Below are 20,816 nucleotides of genomic sequence, written 5' to 3' on the forward strand. Positions count from 1 at the left end.
TGAATGAGCTGAAGCAATTCTACCTAAAAATAAGTTGAATTTTTCCTAAACCTTAACTCTACAATGCTCTTTTATTCAAGAGAAATCAAATACAAGGTTAACTTTGAATCCTGGAATTGCTTTGACGTACTCTCAAGCTTCCTTCCGAAGACCTTCTTTCCATCAACAGCCAGAATCTCTACCACTAAGTTAAACAGAAGTAAGGACGAATTAGCCAAGTTAATTTGGTGAATTGATTCTCTCAGGTTTTGACTTTGGCCTTCGTCAAAATGGTCAGCGGGTTATGAATGTAGAGGTTCCCCTGTGGGCTAAAGGTAGTACCAGGCTCTTCACTTTGATTCACAGACAGGTACGACCATCTTGTTTCATAGCAGCCTTTAACAACTTATTACTCCTGATGATTAAATTTAGAAAACAAAATATAAAGAATTTATCTGCTCTTCTTCTTGTGTTTTGTCGAATTCTGCTTGCCGTTCTTGGCAATTTTCTTTGTTAAATGGCTTCAGTTTACTTCTTATTTTGACACGATAAAAGCCGAAGGAGTTGCGAGAAATCGATCCCAGACCCCAGACGGTGGACCAGTCCAAAAACTGTTGGTTCGTTCCCCAGACCAGATCAACACTTAAGGTTTTACAATAACTGAGGAGACTGTGCTTCCTTTGTTAAGACATCCGAAAATGGCTAGAAATTCCATTCTTCTTGGACTAGGGTGATAAACCTTAGATAAACTGTCTCCTGTGTCTTCTTTGTACTGATCAGCGGGGGACGTTCAAGAACCCACGCACTTCTCGCAAAGAGTTTTTGTTCGTATAGGCCCCCATTTGAACCAGCTTTAAAGCTGAACTGGTCCAGCCTGTCTACATGTCGCAAATAAGTAATATAATAAATAAATAAGTAAATAAATGAAGCAGAATTTTGAGAAAGTCTAATTACAATGAAATAAATTGTTATAGAATTCATATTTGAGTGATAATGTTTTTTTGATTATTTACTTGTTCCACAGTCCTTGGAATCGGAGTATGTTTCGCAAAACCTCAACCACTGGATCGACCTTGTGTTTGGTTACAAACAAACAGGACGAGAAGCTATAGAAGCCATCAACGTATTTCACCCAGCTGTAAGTTGAAGTAATCAGTGCCATCACATTTGTCGATAGTAACAACTTTTAGAATTTTTAAGGGCTTTCGACGATAATGTGGCTGTCCGAGAGAACCAGTCAATTTAAAAACAGGTGCACAACACACTCCTTAATAACGGATATCACTCAAGAAGATGCTAATCTGGCCAGATACTTTAAACCATCAAATTAGTTAGCTTTACGAGTGGTTCGATTTGGCCAGCCAGTTATGACGGTTGGAAAAAAGGAAAACAAATGGCAAGTTATTCATTTGTTAGGTAGACTGTTCTAAAATCTCGTTGCACCAAAAATATAGAACTTTGTCTGTAAGAGTGCTTTACACGACTTTCAATAACTTTTCTGACAAGCCAGGTCTCTTATTAGGCTCATGTGTCATTTTTAACCTTTCAGACATACTATGGTGTAGATGTGAATGCAATTACAGACCCTGTTCGTCAGAAAGCTCTCAAGACTATGATAGAAACATACGGCCAGACTCCCCAGCAACTGTTCACATTTCCTCACAGCCCACGACCGCAGTGCCAACCGCAGCCTTCGTCATCCGGGGAGGGAAGTTCTTTGGTTAGTCATTCAAGTCACACTTTTAAGTTTGTGGACGGTGAACTATACGGTGCTTTTTTGTTAAACCGGCTGAGCACGTCACTGTCATCTGATACTGGCACTCTTGTGGGCAGCGCTGTTGACACTCTAACAGGTAAGTTTACAGGTCTTACATTATCCACTGTTTCTTGCTCTGGTCCTCCTTGTATTAATAATCAATCGATTGGTTCCATACTACCAAAAAACAAGAATCCTCTTTTTGCAGTTTCTCTAACGTACTTTGTGTCTGGTATTTTTTGCTTTATTTTTACCATCATGTTTTATTTGGCGGTTATTTTGTTGATTCTCTGTTTACATAATTTGAACTTGAACTTAAAATTGTGTTCAGTAACGTAAACAACTGATTAGTCTTTTTTCACTAAAATTATCTTCTAGTTATTCCACAAACAGAATCGGACTATATTTTTCACGTTTGTAATTTCTACAGAAATTCGACAGCCAGTAAACACAGTCGAGGGCCTAAAATGGGGACAATATGTGGGTTCTCCGGCTATGGGTGCCCCAGCAATGAGATTTACGCAACCGTTGAACACCTCCGTTCAATCTCTGGTCTGTCTCAAGAATGACTCTGTCTTTGTCCTGGGTCACAACTCTACCTTGTTGACCGTGCACCAAGCAAAGCCAGGGGAGAGTGAAGAAAGATTGATTTGGTCCGCGGTTTTGAGTTGGGGGTACATGGATGGAGGTGTACGCGTGTGCCCATCCCCTGAAAGCGCGCCTGTCTGTCTCATGGAACACCACACACCAGACAAGGTAGAACCTGTGGTAGAAGAGTTTTAATTATATGGAATTCTGCATGTATTGATCGACTGAACGCTTGATACCGAATTTTATTCGGGTTTTATTTTCGTGTAGATCACGTGTTGCGTTGTGACTGACGGATGTAAGTTGTTGTTCATCGCTACATCGACTGGCACGTTATCAGTGCTGCCTGTCAAGTACAACCCAGCTGTGGTAGGTCACTGCATTAAGATTTATCTTGACACTGAATTTTTTTTTTTTTTTTTTTTGGGGGGGGGGGAGGGGGGGTTGTATTATTGCATCGCTCCATATGAATCTGCGCGACATATGCAGCTACCACTAAGGTATAAAGAGGAACGTTGATATGGAGACTGAGGTGCTGCGTCCTTGGGGGAGGGGGGGTGTGTTAGGAAATAATGTAAATCGGGCAATGTTAAGAGTTTCTGAAGCTGACGTTTCGAGCGTTAGCCCTTCGTCAGAGCGAAAGGTATGTAGCGTAATGTAATAGTAAGGTAGCTTGGGGAGTAAACAAGGGAGAGGTTTGGGTCGGATCTGTTTATTACCCGATCGAAACCTCTCTCTTTTTTTTTTATTCTTCCACCACTTCAGCGCTGTTTACTATCGCAACTCGTTTTACCTTCTGAAACTCTGGAGAGACTTCTAGTAAGGAATGTCTTTACGTTGTCAAATTTACATAATCACCTCAAACCAAATTCTTTTGTGATACCTCTCAGCGACGCAGCACCACAGTTTCTTCAGAGACACTCGCCCCCTTTATCTGCAGGTTGCATACGTCGCATAACAGTTTCAGAACAGTAACTGATGTTTTCAAATTACATTGGTACATGTAAAAACTGAGTTCAACTTGTAGAAATAATATTAATGTCAGTGTGAACAGCATAATATCGGCACGACAATAGCTTTTGTTAATGATGAGTTGACGCCTAAAATGGATAGTTTTTCCTTTTTGCTAACACTTTTTCTCCAATTTAAAAATTTAAGCCTTAAATACTTACCTTAAATACTTCCTGTATTTAGGAAAGAAATCACTGTTGATGGGCGAGTCATTAATTGAAAGTTTAATCTCGAATTGCTGCCCTATTATAAGGTATCTCTTGTTTGCGAATCGAAATACAAATGTTGTCACCCAATATTGCAGGAAACCGGTATGGAAGTACTGGGTTCGAGAGTTCGTCTTCACGGACATAAGGATTACATCACATGTATGAAGTTGTGTCAAGCCTTCAGTATTGTTGTCAGTGGTAGTTGGGATACGACGGCCATCATTTGGGATTTGAATAGGTAAGATTTTTCTTAGGACGTAACGGTTTTCAAGTCCCAGTGGCGGAATTGATATTAATTTAAATAATGCGAAAGCCTGTTTTCCAAATTTTTAGGGAAGGCACTAATTGTCCCAAATAATACTCAAGCGATCGGGACGACAAGGGAAATTTTTAAATGAGTATCGAATGCAATCTAAGATTCGTCTGGTGTTGCTTTACTTGCTCTATGTTTGGTCAAACAAACCTACGAGACACTTTCAACAAACCATATGTAGAAGTAGATGATGTAGTAGTTTTTTTTGGCAATTTTTTTAGAATTTAAAGCTGAAACAGTACATGTTTAGTTGATGTTTTTATCATTTGTTCTTTCTTTCCTGTTGTTGTTTTGTGTCTGTATGTTTTTGTTTTGTTTTGTTTTGTTTTTTTTGGTTCCCCCATTCATATATCTCCTTTTTCTTAACCTGCTTGTGTGATGCATTGATGACCAAGAAAAAAAAATAGAATTTCATTATTAGCCCTATATGCAAGTTACACTAATCCTAGCTAGTTCTAATTTTGTGTTCGGATGCTCTGACAACCGAGCTATCGATTCCTTACTGGCATGCAGAGGCATACAACAACCTCACTTTCTTCTCTAGGTCACTTTTTAGTATTTCGAAGCATTAATTCATCAGCTGCTGGTAATTGTTTCTTTTGTCCTTCTCTGTAGGTTAAGTTACGTGCGATGTTTGGAACACCCCAACACCGTGGCAGCCGTAGCTATCAGTAAAACCACAGGAGATGTAGTAACAGTTTCACATACAAGTACGGTTTTTAGATAGATCGCTGTCAAGAATTGAAATGAGAATTCTTCCCGGTTTCTCTAAGATTATCAGTGAGAGCTACATTTTTGTAATCAAAGGATGACCTTCCTATTGTCCTAACCTTAACTGAGTGCCTTAACTGCGGTAGGTTTCCCTAACGTGGAAAAAATTATGTAACTGTTCGTGTAATCAGGTGCCCTGAAAAATGTTACCTCGGTTATAACGCAACCTATATATGGGAGGACTGCGTGACGAAGAAACATGGTAGCAGTCAAAATGTCGCAATATAGCCTGCCTCACAACTCATCCATAGCTCAAAGATAGTGGAACAGACTCTTGCGTGGCAGAATATTGAGCAAAGAATATACAGCTTTTTCGTTTATATTATAGTGAAGTACGTGTCTGAAGAGAGCACTATAGAGGAAGGAAGCGTAATTAAACTATGGACAGTCAATGGTAGGTTCATTGGCCAAGCCTCTTGTGAGTACTTGATCAACTGCTTGGAATTTTCCGCTGCGCCTGAGGGAATATCTGTTAATGTCATCGCCACTGGACTAAGCAATGGAGCCATAAGGTGAGCATGCTGCCCTGGGGATACCGTCCCTTCCTTTCTTTATAGCCTTAAACCCCCCCCCTCCCCCGTCTCCCCCCCCTTCCGCTTCATGATGTTAACTCGTCCATGTAAAGTTGTGCAAAAATTAACTTTATGCTTTCAAAATAATGTTCTTCATCTGGCCTCTGGCAGGTTATGGAGCACTTGGGACCTAAGCCACGTACAGGACATTGTACTTGATCAGTATCTCAACCAAGTGGCGAGGTTGCGTAGTTTTTATTGTTTTGAGATTTCTTAATTTGCATCTGTCCGTTTCAGTGGTTGTTGATTAAGATTTCTAACCGGTCAGAGAGCAGTATTCAAGTCACATGATTACAACGGAGATTTCAGATCCACATAAAGTTGTCAACCAGAATGAAGCGTGTTTAACTGTCAGGAACAATAAAGAATAAGATGTCTCGAGAATTGAATATTTGTATGAAAACAGGAAGTCCTTATTCTGCAATTTAAGTTTTCCTTTCTAACCACGTGACCTGCATGTCGCTCTCTGATTGGCTAGTAACCCTGCATGTCAATTTTCATGATATCTAATCGTTGATTTGTTTTTGTAGGTGTATTAGAATGATCAGTGCATGGATACATCATGATATCTTATGCCATTTTGACAATGTTAGAGAACTCCTCAGAATAGGGAAAAGAAATCTATTGATGAAGTTATGCCTAATTTATCAAGATTGGTAAGACGAGGTGAATTCTTTCAAGTGTTATATTATGTTATTTTTTCATCTTCTTTCAGCCTGACTTTTTCAGAAGACAGTCAACAACTTTTTGCTTTGAACACCGATGGGAATCTCATCGCATGGCAACGGAGCGATAAAATTTATACCAAGCATCCGACGATAACCGTATTCCCTCGAACTTAGACGCTATCTTTATTTCCCCAGCTCAGTCTTAGGCTTAATTTACAAGATAATACTCGAAAGATAGAGTTTGATTTCCTATGCCTTAAGTTAAAGAGCTAAAGATGAAGTACGATACAAAACTTGATTTTGTCAGTGACAGGATTCAAGAAATTTTCCCTCAAATAGTAATTATTGTCATTGAGCTACAATTTATTTCTTATATGCAATAACCAACGTGTTCAACTCTTGGGTCATATGATGTTACGCGACAAAATACACAGCCCGCCGAGACCTAGAAATTTTGCCGTTTATTCGTAAGGAATCTTTGCGATCGGGAGCGAATTTTTTTTTAACTGGTACATTTTAACCTTTATTACCTATCATTGTAGATATCACTTTAAATATAAACATTGCAATTTGAAAACATGAATTAAATACATAAACCGTTGCTTTTCTCATTAAGAAGTGTCTATATTTGATGAGAAAAGAAAGGGTATAAATACATATCTTCAAATTGCAACGTTTTGTAGCGGGCATAGTTATATATTGTTTAGTCAATCCCAACGACAAGAGAATTATGGCAGATACTTGATAAAATAGATTTCTTTTTTTAAGTATGTAGAGCAAATTATTTTGGTGACTACCCTTTTTAAACATAATTCCACTAGGAAATGGTAACCTTTGTCTCGGGGAGGTAGCTGCAAGCAAGAGTAAAAAAATGTACTAAAATTACTTAGTTAGATTTTCATAGCAATAAGCATGTCACTCAAAACGTCGGTGTAATGTGTCCTCCTTGAAATTAACGTTTTTTACAATGTTTTTTGGAAAGAATCTTCACTGAATGTGGTTCTTGAAAAAGGAGACGAGAAAATATTTCTTTGATAATAAATTTAAAGTCATCCAATTAAATTGAAGCGAATGGAAATTGTGTACATTGTAGGTATGTGTACCATAGATGGGTAATTTAACTTCAGAATTGAAATATTTTTCATTCCCAAAATAAAGAAATTATGACAAGATTTTGCAGAAATTTGACCATTTTCATTCACCTACATTATCAATGCAAGCCATGATTTTACGTGTTTACTTTCGATAGTTTATAAATATATAACAGGTGATCTTGGTGGTGATCTTTGTCAAAAAGGTGCAATATATTCAAACGAGTCTTGTCCTCGTAGAATGCTTATTCGGTAAAAAAAAAAGACGTCTACACTTTTTTCAAACGATGCAATAATAGCTCTTAGTGCAGAATGATTATCAACCAATCAGACTGTCGCACTGCTATTAGAATGCTTGAAGTTTATAAGTTGGTGAAAAAGAGAGCCAATCGGAATCGCCGATTTAGCGCAGGGGCCAGCTGAATCAAGATTTACACCAAATACTAGATATAACTCAAACTTTTCTTTTCGCCTCTTGATTGAAAAGCAACGGCTGGTTCTCCTTCGGTCTGAGAAATAGAGTCAGAGTGGTCGCAGCTAAAATATGTCTTCTTTCCTTTGTTAATAATTTCTTCTTCGTTTACGTTTCTTCTTCACGTATTTGAGCAAGCTCAAGCCAATAGCTATTCCTAGTAATGGCCAGAAGAGTGACATAAATATATCCAGCTGGTAATTTCCTTTGGTCGCAATAACCTCAGTTTGGTTAAGCTTATTGTAGAAGCAAGATATCCAGGAATTATTCCGCCCGTTTAATTCCATGTAGTCTCTGACTTGTTTTTGATTTTCCTCTTCTGAGCGTAAGCAACAAGAAGGCGGTTTAAGAGTACACTGAAAAGAGTTGAACGGAGAAAGACTGAGAAGAAGAGAACAACTGTATATCATTTCAAAATCTTAGATTTTTTTTTCATTAATACCTCTTCTTTCTCTTTGGCCCCAGAAATATTTTAGTTAAGGTTTGAACTCAACACTTGTGTTTAGTTGCCGCTAGTTGTTGTAAGGTGACGTCACCCAGCGTGGGTCGACGCTTCGTGAAGTGATCTGTCGTTATGCGACGTGACGTGAAGAGATGTTATCCTGTGTGTCGTGATAAGATGTTGCATGGCACAATGTGACGGTACTTGACGTTATGTCCCATACAAATTAAAATTTTTAACATTTCATATTCGCCGTTGCCAAGAACTGTAGCGACTTAAAAGATTAGCGCGCGACCTCAAATCCGTTCACAATGGGTTGACTTGACGTTGATTTATTTGAATTAAATTAGTTTTCGCACGCAAGTGATTTTTTCTTGGCACCTACTGAGCCCCCCGTGTATGAACCACAGCAGGATCAAGCCTTGAAAACAATTCACTCCAAAACAAACTAGCAATTAATATAACAAGATAATTTGGTTTTATCAACCGAGTAGATAATGTAAATTAGCCACCGTAAAGCGTTTCTAAGCAAATGTTTCGAGCAGTAGCCCTTCTCCATTCACTTTAACGAAGGGCTAACGCTCGAGACGTCAGCTTTGAAAACTCTTTACGGTGGCTACTTTACATTATCAACTCGGTTGATAAACCAAATTTTCTTGTTATAAGTACTCCCCCGCCGACAGTTTTAAAAATAAAAATATACTTACTTGAAGCTTAAGGTAATCATTTCTTGCCCGCTCATCAAACTGAATTAAACTTGAAAAAATTTTTACAGTAGCTCATGTTTTAGATACATTTACCTTTGATACGATTATAAAACCACTGACTGCTCGAACTTTTTTCTCAATTCGGCTTAATTGGAGTTTTTATATATTACACTTAGGCCTACCTTGTCGCCAACGTTGAGTACATCTTTGTAAAGAACTGATTGTTCCATGCTCTTTGTATCTTTTATTCCAGTAGAGATATTTTCTGTACTAAATACTACATAAATCTTAAGGCAAGGATAGCAGGAACTCAAAGAAAAACCGCCTCCGCAATCACAGACTTCTTCACCATCGAAGACGCTGAAATTTACGAGACATCTCGTCTCATGAAAAAGTCCTGCTTGCGCTGAGGGTAACACCACTGTTATCCCAAAGTAGAAAAGAAGACCAAGAGACACTGTTATAAACAGGTAAGAAAATCGAATACAGATTAAACGTTTGTGATGAAAAGCGAGAGACGCATTCCATTCTGTGGACATTTCGGCGTATTTTTTAATTTTCATCGGTCGGCTAATTAGTTTGGCCACGGTTCATCGGAAACGAACGAGCCAATAAGTAAATATCGTGGAGATGCAAAGGTATTTATTAGTTTCATGCTTTTCCTGTTTGTATGTTGACATTCTAAGTACAGGAAAATTTAAAGGTGCTTTGACGATGATTGCACTTTAGTGGGATACAAAATCGCATCTTTAGTTGCATTGAATTTTATTTCAGGTCAATTTCATAAGTTCATTTTGTAAGAGTTAAAGATACGTGAATGGGGGAATTTGGCGCGGAGGTTGGGACGCGGAGACATTATGGCCCACCTCTGCCGGTAAGTCCTGCACTAATTGAGCCGTGCGAGGTCATTGATCTTCCGAAAGGGGTTATAGACAGAAGAATGACGTAGGCAACTACCCCACCACCCTAAGGATTTCGCTTCTTTGAATTCAATCCAATGTCCAACTAGAACAACTCCAAATATGAGTTACTAAGGCTTTGCAAGAATTAGCCGTCGGACTCGTGAACCCCCCACGTAAGTTTTAGAACTTAGACTTATCAAAATCTGCTGCTTAAGTCATGCGCACCTCCATTGTGAAAAGGTAACTAGTTCTCACCACATAACACATAACCGTCTTTCTCCGGCAAACGTGCAAATAGGGATAATCAGCCATTTGAAACTACCATCTTGTGCCGGTAGGAATAGTCATTCATTTGAAACTGCCTTCTCGTGCATGTAGGAATAGTCAGCCATTGGAAACTGCCTTCTCGTGCATACATGCAGGTAAGAATAGTCAGCCATCTGAAACTGCCTTCTAGTGCAGGTAGGAATAGTCAGCCATTTCAGACTGCCTTCTCGAGAAAGTATGAATAGTCAGCCATATGAAACTGCCCTCGCGTGTAGGTAGGAATAGTCTGCCATTTCAGACTGCCTTCTCGTGCAAGTAGGAATAATCAGCCATTGGAAACTGACATAAAATAATAAAACCTTCAAAATGCTGAATACTCGAAATTGGCCAGCACCCGAGATAGATGTTAAACTTTTCTCAAAAGAATGTCAAAAGATCACAACAATGTGTAAAGTAAACAAACATAACTGGCTGCCACATGAAAATACAAAAATAACATTGAGTTCATTTCACCTCATTCAAACATAATTCGAATTTTTTTAATCCCACGTTCATCTGACTGACTACAACAGAGCTGCTCGTTGTTGTAAGGTTCTTGGTTATGATTACAGAAATATGGTTTTTTTTTTGTTTTTTAAAGGGAACTATCTTCTCAGGCCTTCTTCACAGACCAGAGATCTTTGCTCAGCAATTAAATTTCAGGATTGAATTTGACTGAATCTCGTCGGGTGAATGATCCTTTTCGTTTGGCTATTGTTTATTTCTCAACGATATGATTGGCTAACTGACGAGTTCCGTTTATCTGTCGCCTCAAAGGAGTACAACTATTGTCAAGCCTCATCTATTGTTGTCAAAATGGGTTCCGCGCTATTAAGCCAAGTCTTTTCTTTGAGCACGTCACATTAAGTGGATTAGCAGAAAATGCTAGAGATCTAACTGCCAACGTATTTAAGCTTTGAATAACAGACTTACAAACTTTATTAGTTGTAAATGAGGTTCATTTAGAGTGTTTCTGAATTTGTGCGGTTGGCAAACTGGTTTAAACTAGTTCAATACATAGAACATGAGCGAGAGATCTTCATCAAAAGGCCATCAGTCAGTTTATGATAAAGCTCTAGCGATTTTTCAAGAGCGGATAAAGAAACTTAAAGTCGTCGAACAAGAAATAGAAAAGGAGAGAGTTCAAACTAACATTGATTACAAATTTGAAGAGAGAAAAATCAAAGAAGACCTGATAAACATGTGCAGAGATAGAAAGCGTTTTGCCAGGGAAGCAAAATCTCGAGAACTTCCACCACTGGACAAAGAGAAAGTCTACCAAGGATGGACAGTAAAAGAGAAGCAAAGGCGTTTACGGTCTTTAAGAATAGAACGAAGCCATGAATCATTCCCAGCTATCACATGTACTGGTCCGAACATACCAAAAATAATGAAGCGCTCAATCTCCAAGGAGTCTCAATTTGACAACTGGCTCATTGGCTTTCCAAAGATAATAAAAGTCACTTCTACAAAACGGACGTCCCGAAACCCAAAACAAATGAAAGCAATCTTAGGAAAAGGTGTCGCTAATACTAACGACACCAAGGCAATAAAAAAAAGCGTCATTCAAAAGTGACGAACATTGTTTTTAATGTACCCTTAACTCTTAAGGACGCTAAAGCTGCGGCAGAAACTCACTTCGAAGTCACATCGCATAGAGAGAGAAAGAGAGCCATTCAAATGACAGCCAAGTCCCAAAGCCGCGGGGAAAGAGGAAGCCGCTTTCCAAAATTAAAAGGAGTTTTGGAAAATAATTAGACTGCATTTGTTTAAACACTCCTTAGACACAGCTGGGTATAATCACAACAAAGTATGGATCGTGGTTTGCCTGGAAGTAATGAATAAATGGAAGACTAAATACAACTAGTTTCAAGTCAAGCGAATTGTAAATTCACTATTTTTTTCGGATGATATAGACAACTGCTAAACACTTTTGAAAATAGTGTGACTGAAGAAGTTTTGTGGTGTTTCTCGATTCGCTTCTAATGACCTTGTTTATTCCAGTTATTCAAACATACTCTACGATATCCGTGGTACTGATCCAATTCATCGTTCTGTGTTTGTTTGTGATTTAATTAGAATAATTTAATTTTTAATGGTAATTCCTCTTGAAACCGTGACGAAATCCTGCTTACTGGCTTCTTACGAAGGAGTATACGTTCAAATGATTTAGATTTATTTTTAAAATTAGCAAGCTGAGTAAACCTTGCTAATTATACGACTCATTGGTTTTCAAAAGTAATGAGACCTAATCAATCTTCCTTTGTTAGATTCGCATCCATTGAGACAAGTATTGACAAGTAAACAAGAGAGTCTACGCAATTAAGCTTGTCAATAACTCTTTTAACCAGCTGTGGTCCAGGAAACAATTGACTGAACCACCAAACTCTACTGAGCCAATATAATGCAAAGAAACAAAGAATAATAATGAAATTACCACAAACCACGATCTGGAGGAGTGTGGAACATGAGGTTGTTTAAAGCGATTAATCATGTCAATAGGACCGAGTGGAGTCCAATTTAGTATGTAGCGCATTACGGAATCGCGCCCATTGAAAAGCGTCGCCCGAGAAAAGTGGGGTACCCATGATGCTTTGCGGGCGCAATGACCTAGGAATGAGGTTGCAAACGCTCACCGCCAACTTCGGTCGCTTAAGATCTGAATTGACAAATTCCCAAACGGGAGTTGTAAAATTTCGCTTTGCGTCCGTTTAGAGACAATGGAGATACAATTGGAGCAATTAGCATTGTTTCAAAGTGACGAAATGCTCTTTTCGTCGGTAAAGAGCGAGGGCCGCGTTTGCATAGCAAAAGAGCGTGAAGTGTTCATCCGTAAGCTTATGAGCGTGAGCGTGCACCTACGTGGAGCGGGAATCTACAACGTATACTTAAGCTTTTCGAAAAGTAATTAGACTACCGACGTGTTATCTGAAACTGACGGCAATAACGGGCCAAAAAGGAAGGTAAAATTCCGCACAGCCCCACACTACATTATACGTTCAGTTCTTGGATAGAGTGACAAAAACAATACTTTACCATTGGGAAAACAGATTTGTTTTACGATAGTATGGGGCAGTACGGAAATTTTACTAAAAGGAATATTTCTGTGATGTTTTGCTTTCTTGGCGAAGCGAACCTCGCAAATCTGCCGCATTTGAGTCTTAACACAAATTGAAAACCCGGCATTTGAAAGGTAATTTAATTTTACATCTGACCGATTTTTAAACAATATAACCTAATCAAGATAACGCCACTAATTACGTCTATTCTTCTTCGATGAAAAGCGCTACGTTTCGGTTGTCTGCACAAGAAACAATACTTTCGAACACTGCGTACACGGGGGATTACATGATTGACAGTCGGATTGACAGGCCTGCGTGAAGTTACGCATGCTCTCTTTCTCTTTTCTAGCTTATTTGCATTTTCCCGTGCGACGTTTTTCAATGGGCGCGACTCGCCTTACGAAGGAATGACAAATTTGGACCCTGATTTGGTAATCATGAGTACGACGACAGACGGAATTTACGAACACAATGTCCTACTACGAAAGGTAGAAGGAAAGAACCAATAAGTCGAAATTATGACAACATTCGAGAAACAAAATACTCAGCATTTAAAAGTTTGCATAAATAAAAATACGACACTTGTCGTTTTTACGAGAAAATGAATTAAACCCAAAAATCTTTCGACCAGAATGTGCAAATGATACTTACTTCAATAACAATAACACAAACATAGCTGTCCCATTAAACTGGCCACTTATAAGAATGACACCTACACTGTACTTGTATTTTCAAATTGGGTTGCACAATACCAATCGTGTTCAGAAAAATTTGTCCCAGCTTGAATTAAAACGAGAAATCAACATGATGTAATGGAAGAGGACAGAGACCTTGATCGGGTCCTTGCCAAAGTACAAAAAGAGAAACTTATCGCAGAAAACACACATACACAAGAAGCCGAAACATAGCAATAGCTTGACATACGTAACGCACGCTTTCATGACGCAGTTTCGCACTGCGCGGGCGCAATTTCACCTTGCGTTTGCTTGCTCAGCGTCCTTTCGTGGCCAGAGCAGAAATAGATTACTCGTAAAAACAGCAACGATCTCAATCCCTATACTTCGAGGAAGGCAATCAAGAAAGCGAAAAAACAAAGGTTATCAAATTAGAATTCTAAAAATTCTTAGTAATTTGCAAAGTAAAAATGATTTCAAGAAATTTGCAAGAGGTTAAAAGTAACAAAGGATGGCCAATATTACACACAAATAAGCCAAATTAAATCATAGTGGCCCATCAGTAATTTAGTCCGGTGACTGGCTCTTAATCAATCCAGAACAGCAAAAACCTTGCCAAGAATTCACGATTTGAAAGCGCACGGGTTTGAGGGGCCACGTTTCCGCGAAAGGTTGAGCCAATATACAGACATGCAAGGTATCACGAGAAAATCACGTAGTTCCAGGTGGCAAGACACTCACTTTTGCGGTCTGCGATAACAGATGATGTACTCTTGATTTGAAACATTACAGAAAAACGATTGCGAGAACTTTCTATCTAAAAGACGCATAGGGAAACACGGCTCGATCTTATTTTGTCAACTGGGCGGTATCTAGCTATTTTGTGCATTCCGCTCGTAATCTTTTGTTTATGGTGGATTTTGTTACGCATCCCTGAAGCATTTTAAATCAATTGGCACCACAGAAAGACTAAATTGTTGAGTCCCTCTAGGAAATACAGCATAATGATACCCAATTGCTGCCCTAATTTACGGCAAGCCCAGATCAGAAACAAAATACGTTCCCTGTTTTACACTCAAACCCCCCTCCCCACCCCAAATTTTAGAATCTTTTTGTGACCACCATTGATTACAGCAGAAATTACTTATTGGTCTCTATTTTCATTGAAACTAATGACTGATTAAAGGATCTGTTTATACGTAGGGCATCAATATTGTTTTCCCATGACAAAAGGTTGCCTTAGCTTATTGTTTCCTTTCACGTTTCCCTTTGAGCTCTATACATAATCGCATTACCGGAGCAACCCACAGAAGAAACGAGTATTGTTGTGTCCTTTTGTCTTTGAGTATTGTTGAAATAGAACGTATAGCACTTAGGGAGTCAGTTAGAAATTGCTTTCAGGATCGAACAGTTCCTCAGGAGAATACGTTAGCGCTTTAACTCTTTGCACGGATTCATCTCTGCGCTAAGTTTGGGAGCAAGTGGTAGGTTACTCGATGCATATTTGCCAATGTTGAATCACTGATCCATTGATCCTATTCATTAGTTTAATAAACTGCTGCATGGCGTGAGATTCTGAGAAATTTGGCCGTCATGGTATTTGTGATTCTATGTATTCGGGATAACTGAACGTTTTGCTTGCTTATGTTTTAGTTGATATAACTTGTAACTGCATGGAAATTGTATCTTTTAGCTTGGTGTAACTCTGTACGAATATGTCACTGATACTCGCCAAGATTAGCCCATGCTAATGATAAATTGTGATATTACAATCTGTGTCGTAGTAGTTGATGCGGAAATCTCTCGGTGGTAGAGGAACCGAGGATTTATCTAAACTGCATCCCGACTTTGATTAAAAAAAGGTTGCCGCCGAAGGAACAGGCCATGCCTTCGCAAAGAATGCATTAAAAACTTAAAGTCAGATTCTTTCATGGTAGGGGTACAGCGCATGACTTGGTTTGGTTACATTTTTACTTATACACTTTTAAATTTCACCAGTCTATACGAATCAGCAACCTACTTGGTTTCAAAACTGTCAGATCCGTGACACTGTTGGCCATTTTTGCATTGCATAGCTAACTATCCACACAGTTTGAGGCCAAGCTTAGGTCGAAACTGGAAAAACTAGTTAGCATATGAACAGTGCAATTAACATATGAAAGACAAAGCTTTATAAATTTAAAAAAATGTCACCTTCAGCCAATTCCTTACAACTAAAATAAGCACACGATTGTAAATTGGACCACTGTGTGGTAAATCGTCTGGTCGTTTTAATAGAACAAGGCCGCGTCAATTTGACTTCCACAGTATACAGAGAGGCCTCTGCTGAAAAATTTTATAGCATGAACGTCACACGAAAACGTGCCTTTTCGTAACTTTATAGCTTATTTTCTTACCAGGACTCGAAGTGAATTTATCGGAAACCAGAGAAAATGCCAGTAAGCTGCAGTGGGCGAGGAAGGTACGTGTATCGAATCAGCAACTCATATTGAAAATAATGTATTTCGGCTCCCTCCAAGTCAAATGCAAACTTTTTGAAAACCCCTTCTTATCAGATGCTTAAGGAGATGAAAGTTTATCTCCCTGGTCTCAAGTTTTACCCAACAGAATATCGACCGTTGCTATTTTCTTTGTTTAACCTTAATTACATAAGTTTATTCAATTGACTTCCAGAAAAGACACAGGTTTATTCGTAAATTAGTAGTTAAAAGCAAAAATTGAAGTCAGAGGCTTCATGCTATATTTTTAGAAACAAGTGGGATGAAAATCGAATATTATTGCTATATTTTAGTTATGAAAAGTCTGGCCTGGACCTGCACTATGAATAGTTACATAACTCAAGCGCACGTGCGAACATGAGTTCATCTTCGAGTGAGAAGGGAGGGGAGGAAGTATACAGGGTGCCCTTCAAATTTCTTCTGATGTCACCAGAACAAAACCTTTTCCCATTGGTACCTTAAAAGTCCTTGTTAGGAGTCAGATTGATTAAAAGAAGCAAAAGCAAAGAGAGGGCGTGGACTCAGCCAAACTTTAAAATAATTCCGAAGTGGCCTGTTTTCTTTAAAAATACTGAAAGCAATTATTTTGCAAATTGTTTGCTTGCAAACCGAAAAAAAAAATTTAGGGAAGGGGCAACGGAAAAGTATTTAACAGAGATCTTAGTTGTCATTCGCTTAGATCAAATCTCCGATGAAAAGGTTAGCAGGTTTCCAACAGGTTATAAGATCAAACCTAAACGTGTCCACATGGTACAGAAATAACACAAAACGTGACTTACAAACTGAAGTGGGCTTAACTGTTTATAGGCAATAGCCATGTAGTCTAGCTTTTTTACGTCGTTGAGTTAAATATATGCAAATCTGATGTTTGTTTTGGTAACAATTATTCTTTAGATGGTTTCCTCGTAATTATCTTTTCATCGTGGAGAAGAAAGGAGACCTTTTATGCATCTATTTGTATTATTATTCTTGCAGCTCCTCGAGAAGCTCTGAATTCCAGGCCGTGTTGGAAGCTTTATCCGACTACAAAATAAACGAACCAAGTACAAAAGGAAATGACAGCTCTGCGATTTGTTCCAACGAAAAAGGCGACTCGGGACAGCAAAGCTTAGTGGATTCATCAAGTGGTAGTGCAATAAGTAAGTTCAATCGAGCGCCTCCAATGTTGACGCGTCGCAAGTCTCTTCCATCTCTTGGCCTTGTGGCCGTAGACGTGCAGTACAGTGTGCCAAGTTCAAAATCATTTCTCGGTGACTTATCTAAGAATATTGCTGGGAAAGAGTTAGATGTTATACTAGAAACTCCCAGGAAAGGAAAACAAAAGCCTCATCATTTAGCAAATATACTGACAAGGCCAGAGGGTCGGAGGCGTCAGTTCTCACTTGGTGCCCGAGGTAATGAGGCCCCATCAAAAAGCCGCACAGTTGTTCCTAAAACGAAGCAAAGAAGACCATCTTGTTCGAAATTTGCCGAAAGCCCGTCTGTTTGGCGCGTGCAGGTGCACAAAAGGAGCCTGGACATTAATGACGAAGACGATAGGTTATACTCCCGTTTTCAAACTCGTCGAGGCAGTTTCGCAGGATTTTGTACAGTTGCAGATCAATCAGAAAAAAAACAAAGTTTACTTCCAAAAATTGGGAGAAGAAATTCACTCGTGCAAAACGATGATGAAGAATGAACGATGTTTCACAAATGAATTTAAACTAAATGTTGTAGCGAAAAAATTCTGATCCGACTTGTAGCGATTATATTTCGTTTAGTTAGCTGGCGACTTTCTTAAGTATCATTGTCAAGGTATGTCACAAACCGAGTTTGACAGTTGTTCTTTCTCACTTCAGCTACCAGGCCAAGATTATTGAGCCGAGTATAGTCGTCAGCTACCAGGCCAAGATTATTGAGCCAAGTATAGTCGTCAGCTAAGAACAATAGTTCAGGGCTTTGTATGGGAAATAAATGCTTATTGTAATTAGCGCATTAAATTTGCAGTCTGAAAAATTTACAAGTGACTATTTATAACAAATTGCACAAGAAATCATATATGTGAAAGAAAGAAGACAGAATATCTAAATTAGTAAAATCTTGACATTGCACACCCTCACATCAGTATATATATTCTCCATACTGTTCCCTATACTTTTCCTTAGGAACTGATAAGGAGAATTTGTTTGACAATCATGAGCTTCTTTAGTTGGTGATCATTTCCTAGATCCTCGTGACTTAGGAGTGACAATGTAAGGAGAAGTTAGATATCAGTCACTCTTTGAGGTCAAAGGGTTAATTTCAAATGAGGTTCTTGATTGTTTTAACAAAGTTATCTTCTTTGACCATGAAAGCTCGGATTGTATGAAAACTCGATTGTTGTTTTAAAACCTAAGGTGCACGCTTTAGGCGTGATCAGTTTGTAATGAATTTGGACTCGTGCTCTTCATCGAAGAAAAAAAAACTCCTTTTTTTTCCAGGAAACCCTCTCCAACCGTCCCAGAAGAAATCAAAACACTATTTATCGCGTGTAACAAAGGCATGCTGAAATGGGAAAAAAAAGTAATCAGTGTACGTCTTGTGCGTGTTATACAAACAATTGTGTACAAGCTAATATAAACCCTCTTAGAATTTCAGTCACGTTGCTCTAAGGCTTCAGAAGAATGGCTTGCTTTGTACTATTAAGACCATTCTACCCTTTGTTTGACCGTGAACCATTATGTGGAGTCTCTTTGGATAGAGTCATGCAACGAAACTTAAATGAGTTCGATATGGTTTGCGCTCTTTGGTCCTCACCCTTAGTCTCCGACGGGAAAGAACAAAATTTTTTCTGAATACTGCGCTTAACAATGAAAACCATGTGCATAGATTTTCATTATTCCTTAGCAGAGAGAGAAGTTTCATATGGACCCTGGGATTAATTGCGCAATTAAGCGATGAACCAAAACCCGACAGCATGTCTTCTTTCAAATACTCTGTGGGTTAAATCTGGAATGAAACTTCAAGAATATTGCCTTTTAGAACCAAATCACCCCAAATGTGATTTACGGGAATGTTTGCTAAAACGTACATTATGGATAAAAGTCGTCCGTGCGCTATCGTACCTCTCTGGTATCGATAGAAAATACAAATGCACTTTGCACGCATGACGGGTTACTTATTGTTTTTCCTTTGTGCACTGTCCTGTAAATCAGTTAGTTAAGCTTATTAATCACAGCTCGTCTACATTGGTGAACAGCTGGTCGGGTAATCAGACCTTAACAAAGGTATCGCAAAAGGTCGAAAGATCAATACCGATAGTCTTTTACCTTATAAAAACAAACAAGACGTCTTGTTTTGCATGAAAGAAAGTTCTAACTCCGTCTAACCACTACATGTTCCCAATCTTGAGTTTCTCGTGTTTTGAGACGATTTTGAAACGAAGTGAGGTCACTTCATTACGATTGAGAGATATTAAGAAATGGATTACAGACACAAAACATTGAGGGAGCTGGCTTCGGCTTTTGAAACAAGACATGAAAAAGTTCTAGTCCAGCTCAAAGAACTTGACGGAATAACAGCCAGTGCGAATTCAGAAACCTATGCAGAGATTGACTTAGGGTTTAGAAATTATGGAGATAAGACCCCTAGACGCCATTCATGCCAAGGAAATCTCTTCGGTCATGCAATGTTGTCAAGAACAGCTTCTGATGGACCAGTGTATGATTCAGGAAGAAGTTCATTAGTGGTCCACCAGCACTTTCCAGTTCTGGCCTCATCAAAACTTCCAAGGATTCCTGTAAGGAGAATGTCAAGTGATCATGCTGGGAGCAGGCAAGATTTTGCCCAAATTCAGGAGAGTTTTACGAATTTTAACAATGCTCAGAAAATTGCTCAGTCGGAGTGCAATCTTATGAGTGTGCGCGACCTAAGTCATACATCATTGAAAAGAGGTAGTTTTCCTCGAGAACAAGATAGGTCCTTTGGCTATCAGCGCGCACCAGAGGAGGATGACCCAAGAAGACGAAGGGCGAGTTGGTGTTCAGCAGGAAGAAAGCCTAGACCAAGTAGTTGTCAGGACATGTCGAGGTGGCGAACCAGGCTACACCGGAGAACTCTGAACATAGAAGATGACGATAACGATGACAATGACGATGATTATCGGGAGCCTAACAGGTCAAGAAATAATTCAAGTTCGTCTGGATTTTCGAGTATGTCAAGTCTTTTCTAACTTTGAAAAGTGAAATGGATGGAAACCACATATAACTTTCCAGTAAGCATGGTGAAACAGGAGAGTAACAGTCATGCTGGCACCCACGATTAACCTCTGGGTTTTGTGACTGATGTCTTCCGAGCAGATGACTGTATGTCACTGAAACAGAATGAGAAAATTTTTGATCTCGTTTTTTTTTAATCTTTCGTATAATCCCGTAAAGCAGAGAGAACTTTTGGAACCTGGAAAGTGGTTCACAATCTCGAGGTTTAAGTTAAGTTTTGAGTTTTGCGATTAATCGATGTCAATTGGGGATCGGTTCATTCAGAACCTGTTAGGGAAGATTATACGTAAGGCGATATCTGATGGAGACTAATTTTACATACGGAAACATATAGTGATGAGGACGACTCGAGGTTAAAACCAACATCGAAAACTCCATTGTTATGCAAATATTTTGTAAATGTCATAACCTCTTGGAGTCAAAGAAGAACTTTTTCTGACCAACGTAAATCTGTAGTTACCATGGTGGCAATATTATCGGTACGAACGCAGAGATACATATCCTGAAAGTGGTTACCAATGTATAACACTGAATGAGAGTATAAAAGAAAAGCTTAAATA

General features: G+C 38.9%; 2 protein-coding genes and 2 pseudogenes across 5 annotated transcripts in view; 3 read left to right on the top strand and 1 right to left on the bottom strand.

The window, feature by feature from the left end:
- Positions 1-7,037, top strand: part of LOC113672069 (lysosomal-trafficking regulator) — a 38,166-nt gene extending 31,129 nt beyond the window's left edge. The window contains exons 48-57 of the mRNA XM_089212729.1: positions 246-349; positions 1,004-1,117; positions 1,529-1,832; positions 2,166-2,491; positions 2,594-2,692; positions 3,639-3,781; positions 4,472-4,566; positions 4,956-5,139; positions 5,311-5,382; positions 5,915-7,037. Of these exons, the coding sequence (XP_089068855.1) occupies positions 246-349; positions 1,004-1,117; positions 1,529-1,832; positions 2,166-2,491; positions 2,594-2,692; positions 3,639-3,781; positions 4,472-4,566; positions 4,956-5,139; positions 5,311-5,382; positions 5,915-6,041 (1,568 nt within the window). The 3' untranslated portion in view covers positions 6,042-7,037. The remainder of the gene's footprint in view (positions 1-245; positions 350-1,003; positions 1,118-1,528; positions 1,833-2,165; positions 2,492-2,593; positions 2,693-3,638; positions 3,782-4,471; positions 4,567-4,955; positions 5,140-5,310; positions 5,383-5,914) is intronic.
- Positions 7,038-7,266: 229 nt separating this feature from the next.
- LOC149043146 (calcium-activated potassium channel subunit beta-2-like) lies at positions 7,267-9,273 on the bottom strand (annotated as a pseudogene). The gene is made up of 2 exons (XR_016188536.1): positions 8,762-9,273; positions 7,267-7,786 (listed from the first exon to the last, which is right to left on the bottom strand). The product of XR_016188536.1 is annotated as a calcium-activated potassium channel subunit beta-2-like (transcript).
- A 1,100-nt stretch (positions 9,274-10,373) lies between these two features.
- LOC149043147 (uncharacterized) lies at positions 10,374-11,680 on the top strand (annotated as a pseudogene). The gene has a single exon (XR_016188537.1). The product of XR_016188537.1 is annotated as an uncharacterized LOC149043147 (transcript).
- A 3,180-nt stretch (positions 11,681-14,860) lies between these two features.
- Positions 14,861-18,000, top strand: LOC113672082 (uncharacterized). Of its 2 annotated transcripts, XM_089212730.1 has the most exons (3): positions 14,861-15,007; positions 15,923-15,984; positions 16,997-18,000. In XM_089212730.1, exons 2-3 carry the CDS (start codon positions 15,956-15,958, stop codon positions 17,697-17,699), a joined length of 732 nt encoding a protein of 243 aa, XP_089068856.1. In that variant the 5' UTR covers positions 14,861-15,007; positions 15,923-15,955; the 3' UTR covers positions 17,700-18,000. The 2 variants fall into 2 exon arrangements, with proteins under 2 accessions (XP_089068856.1, XP_027044159.2); XM_027188358.2 differs by lacking the exon at positions 14,861-15,007 and having other exon boundaries at positions 15,725-15,984.
- The last annotated feature ends 2,816 nt before the right edge of the window (positions 18,001-20,816 follow it).

The sequence above is a fragment of the Pocillopora damicornis genome, chromosome 7, assembly GCF_964200805.1.
Source record: "Pocillopora damicornis chromosome 7, jaPocDami1.2, whole genome shotgun sequence".
Classification (NCBI taxonomy): Eukaryota; Metazoa; Cnidaria; class Anthozoa; order Scleractinia; family Pocilloporidae; genus Pocillopora; species Pocillopora damicornis.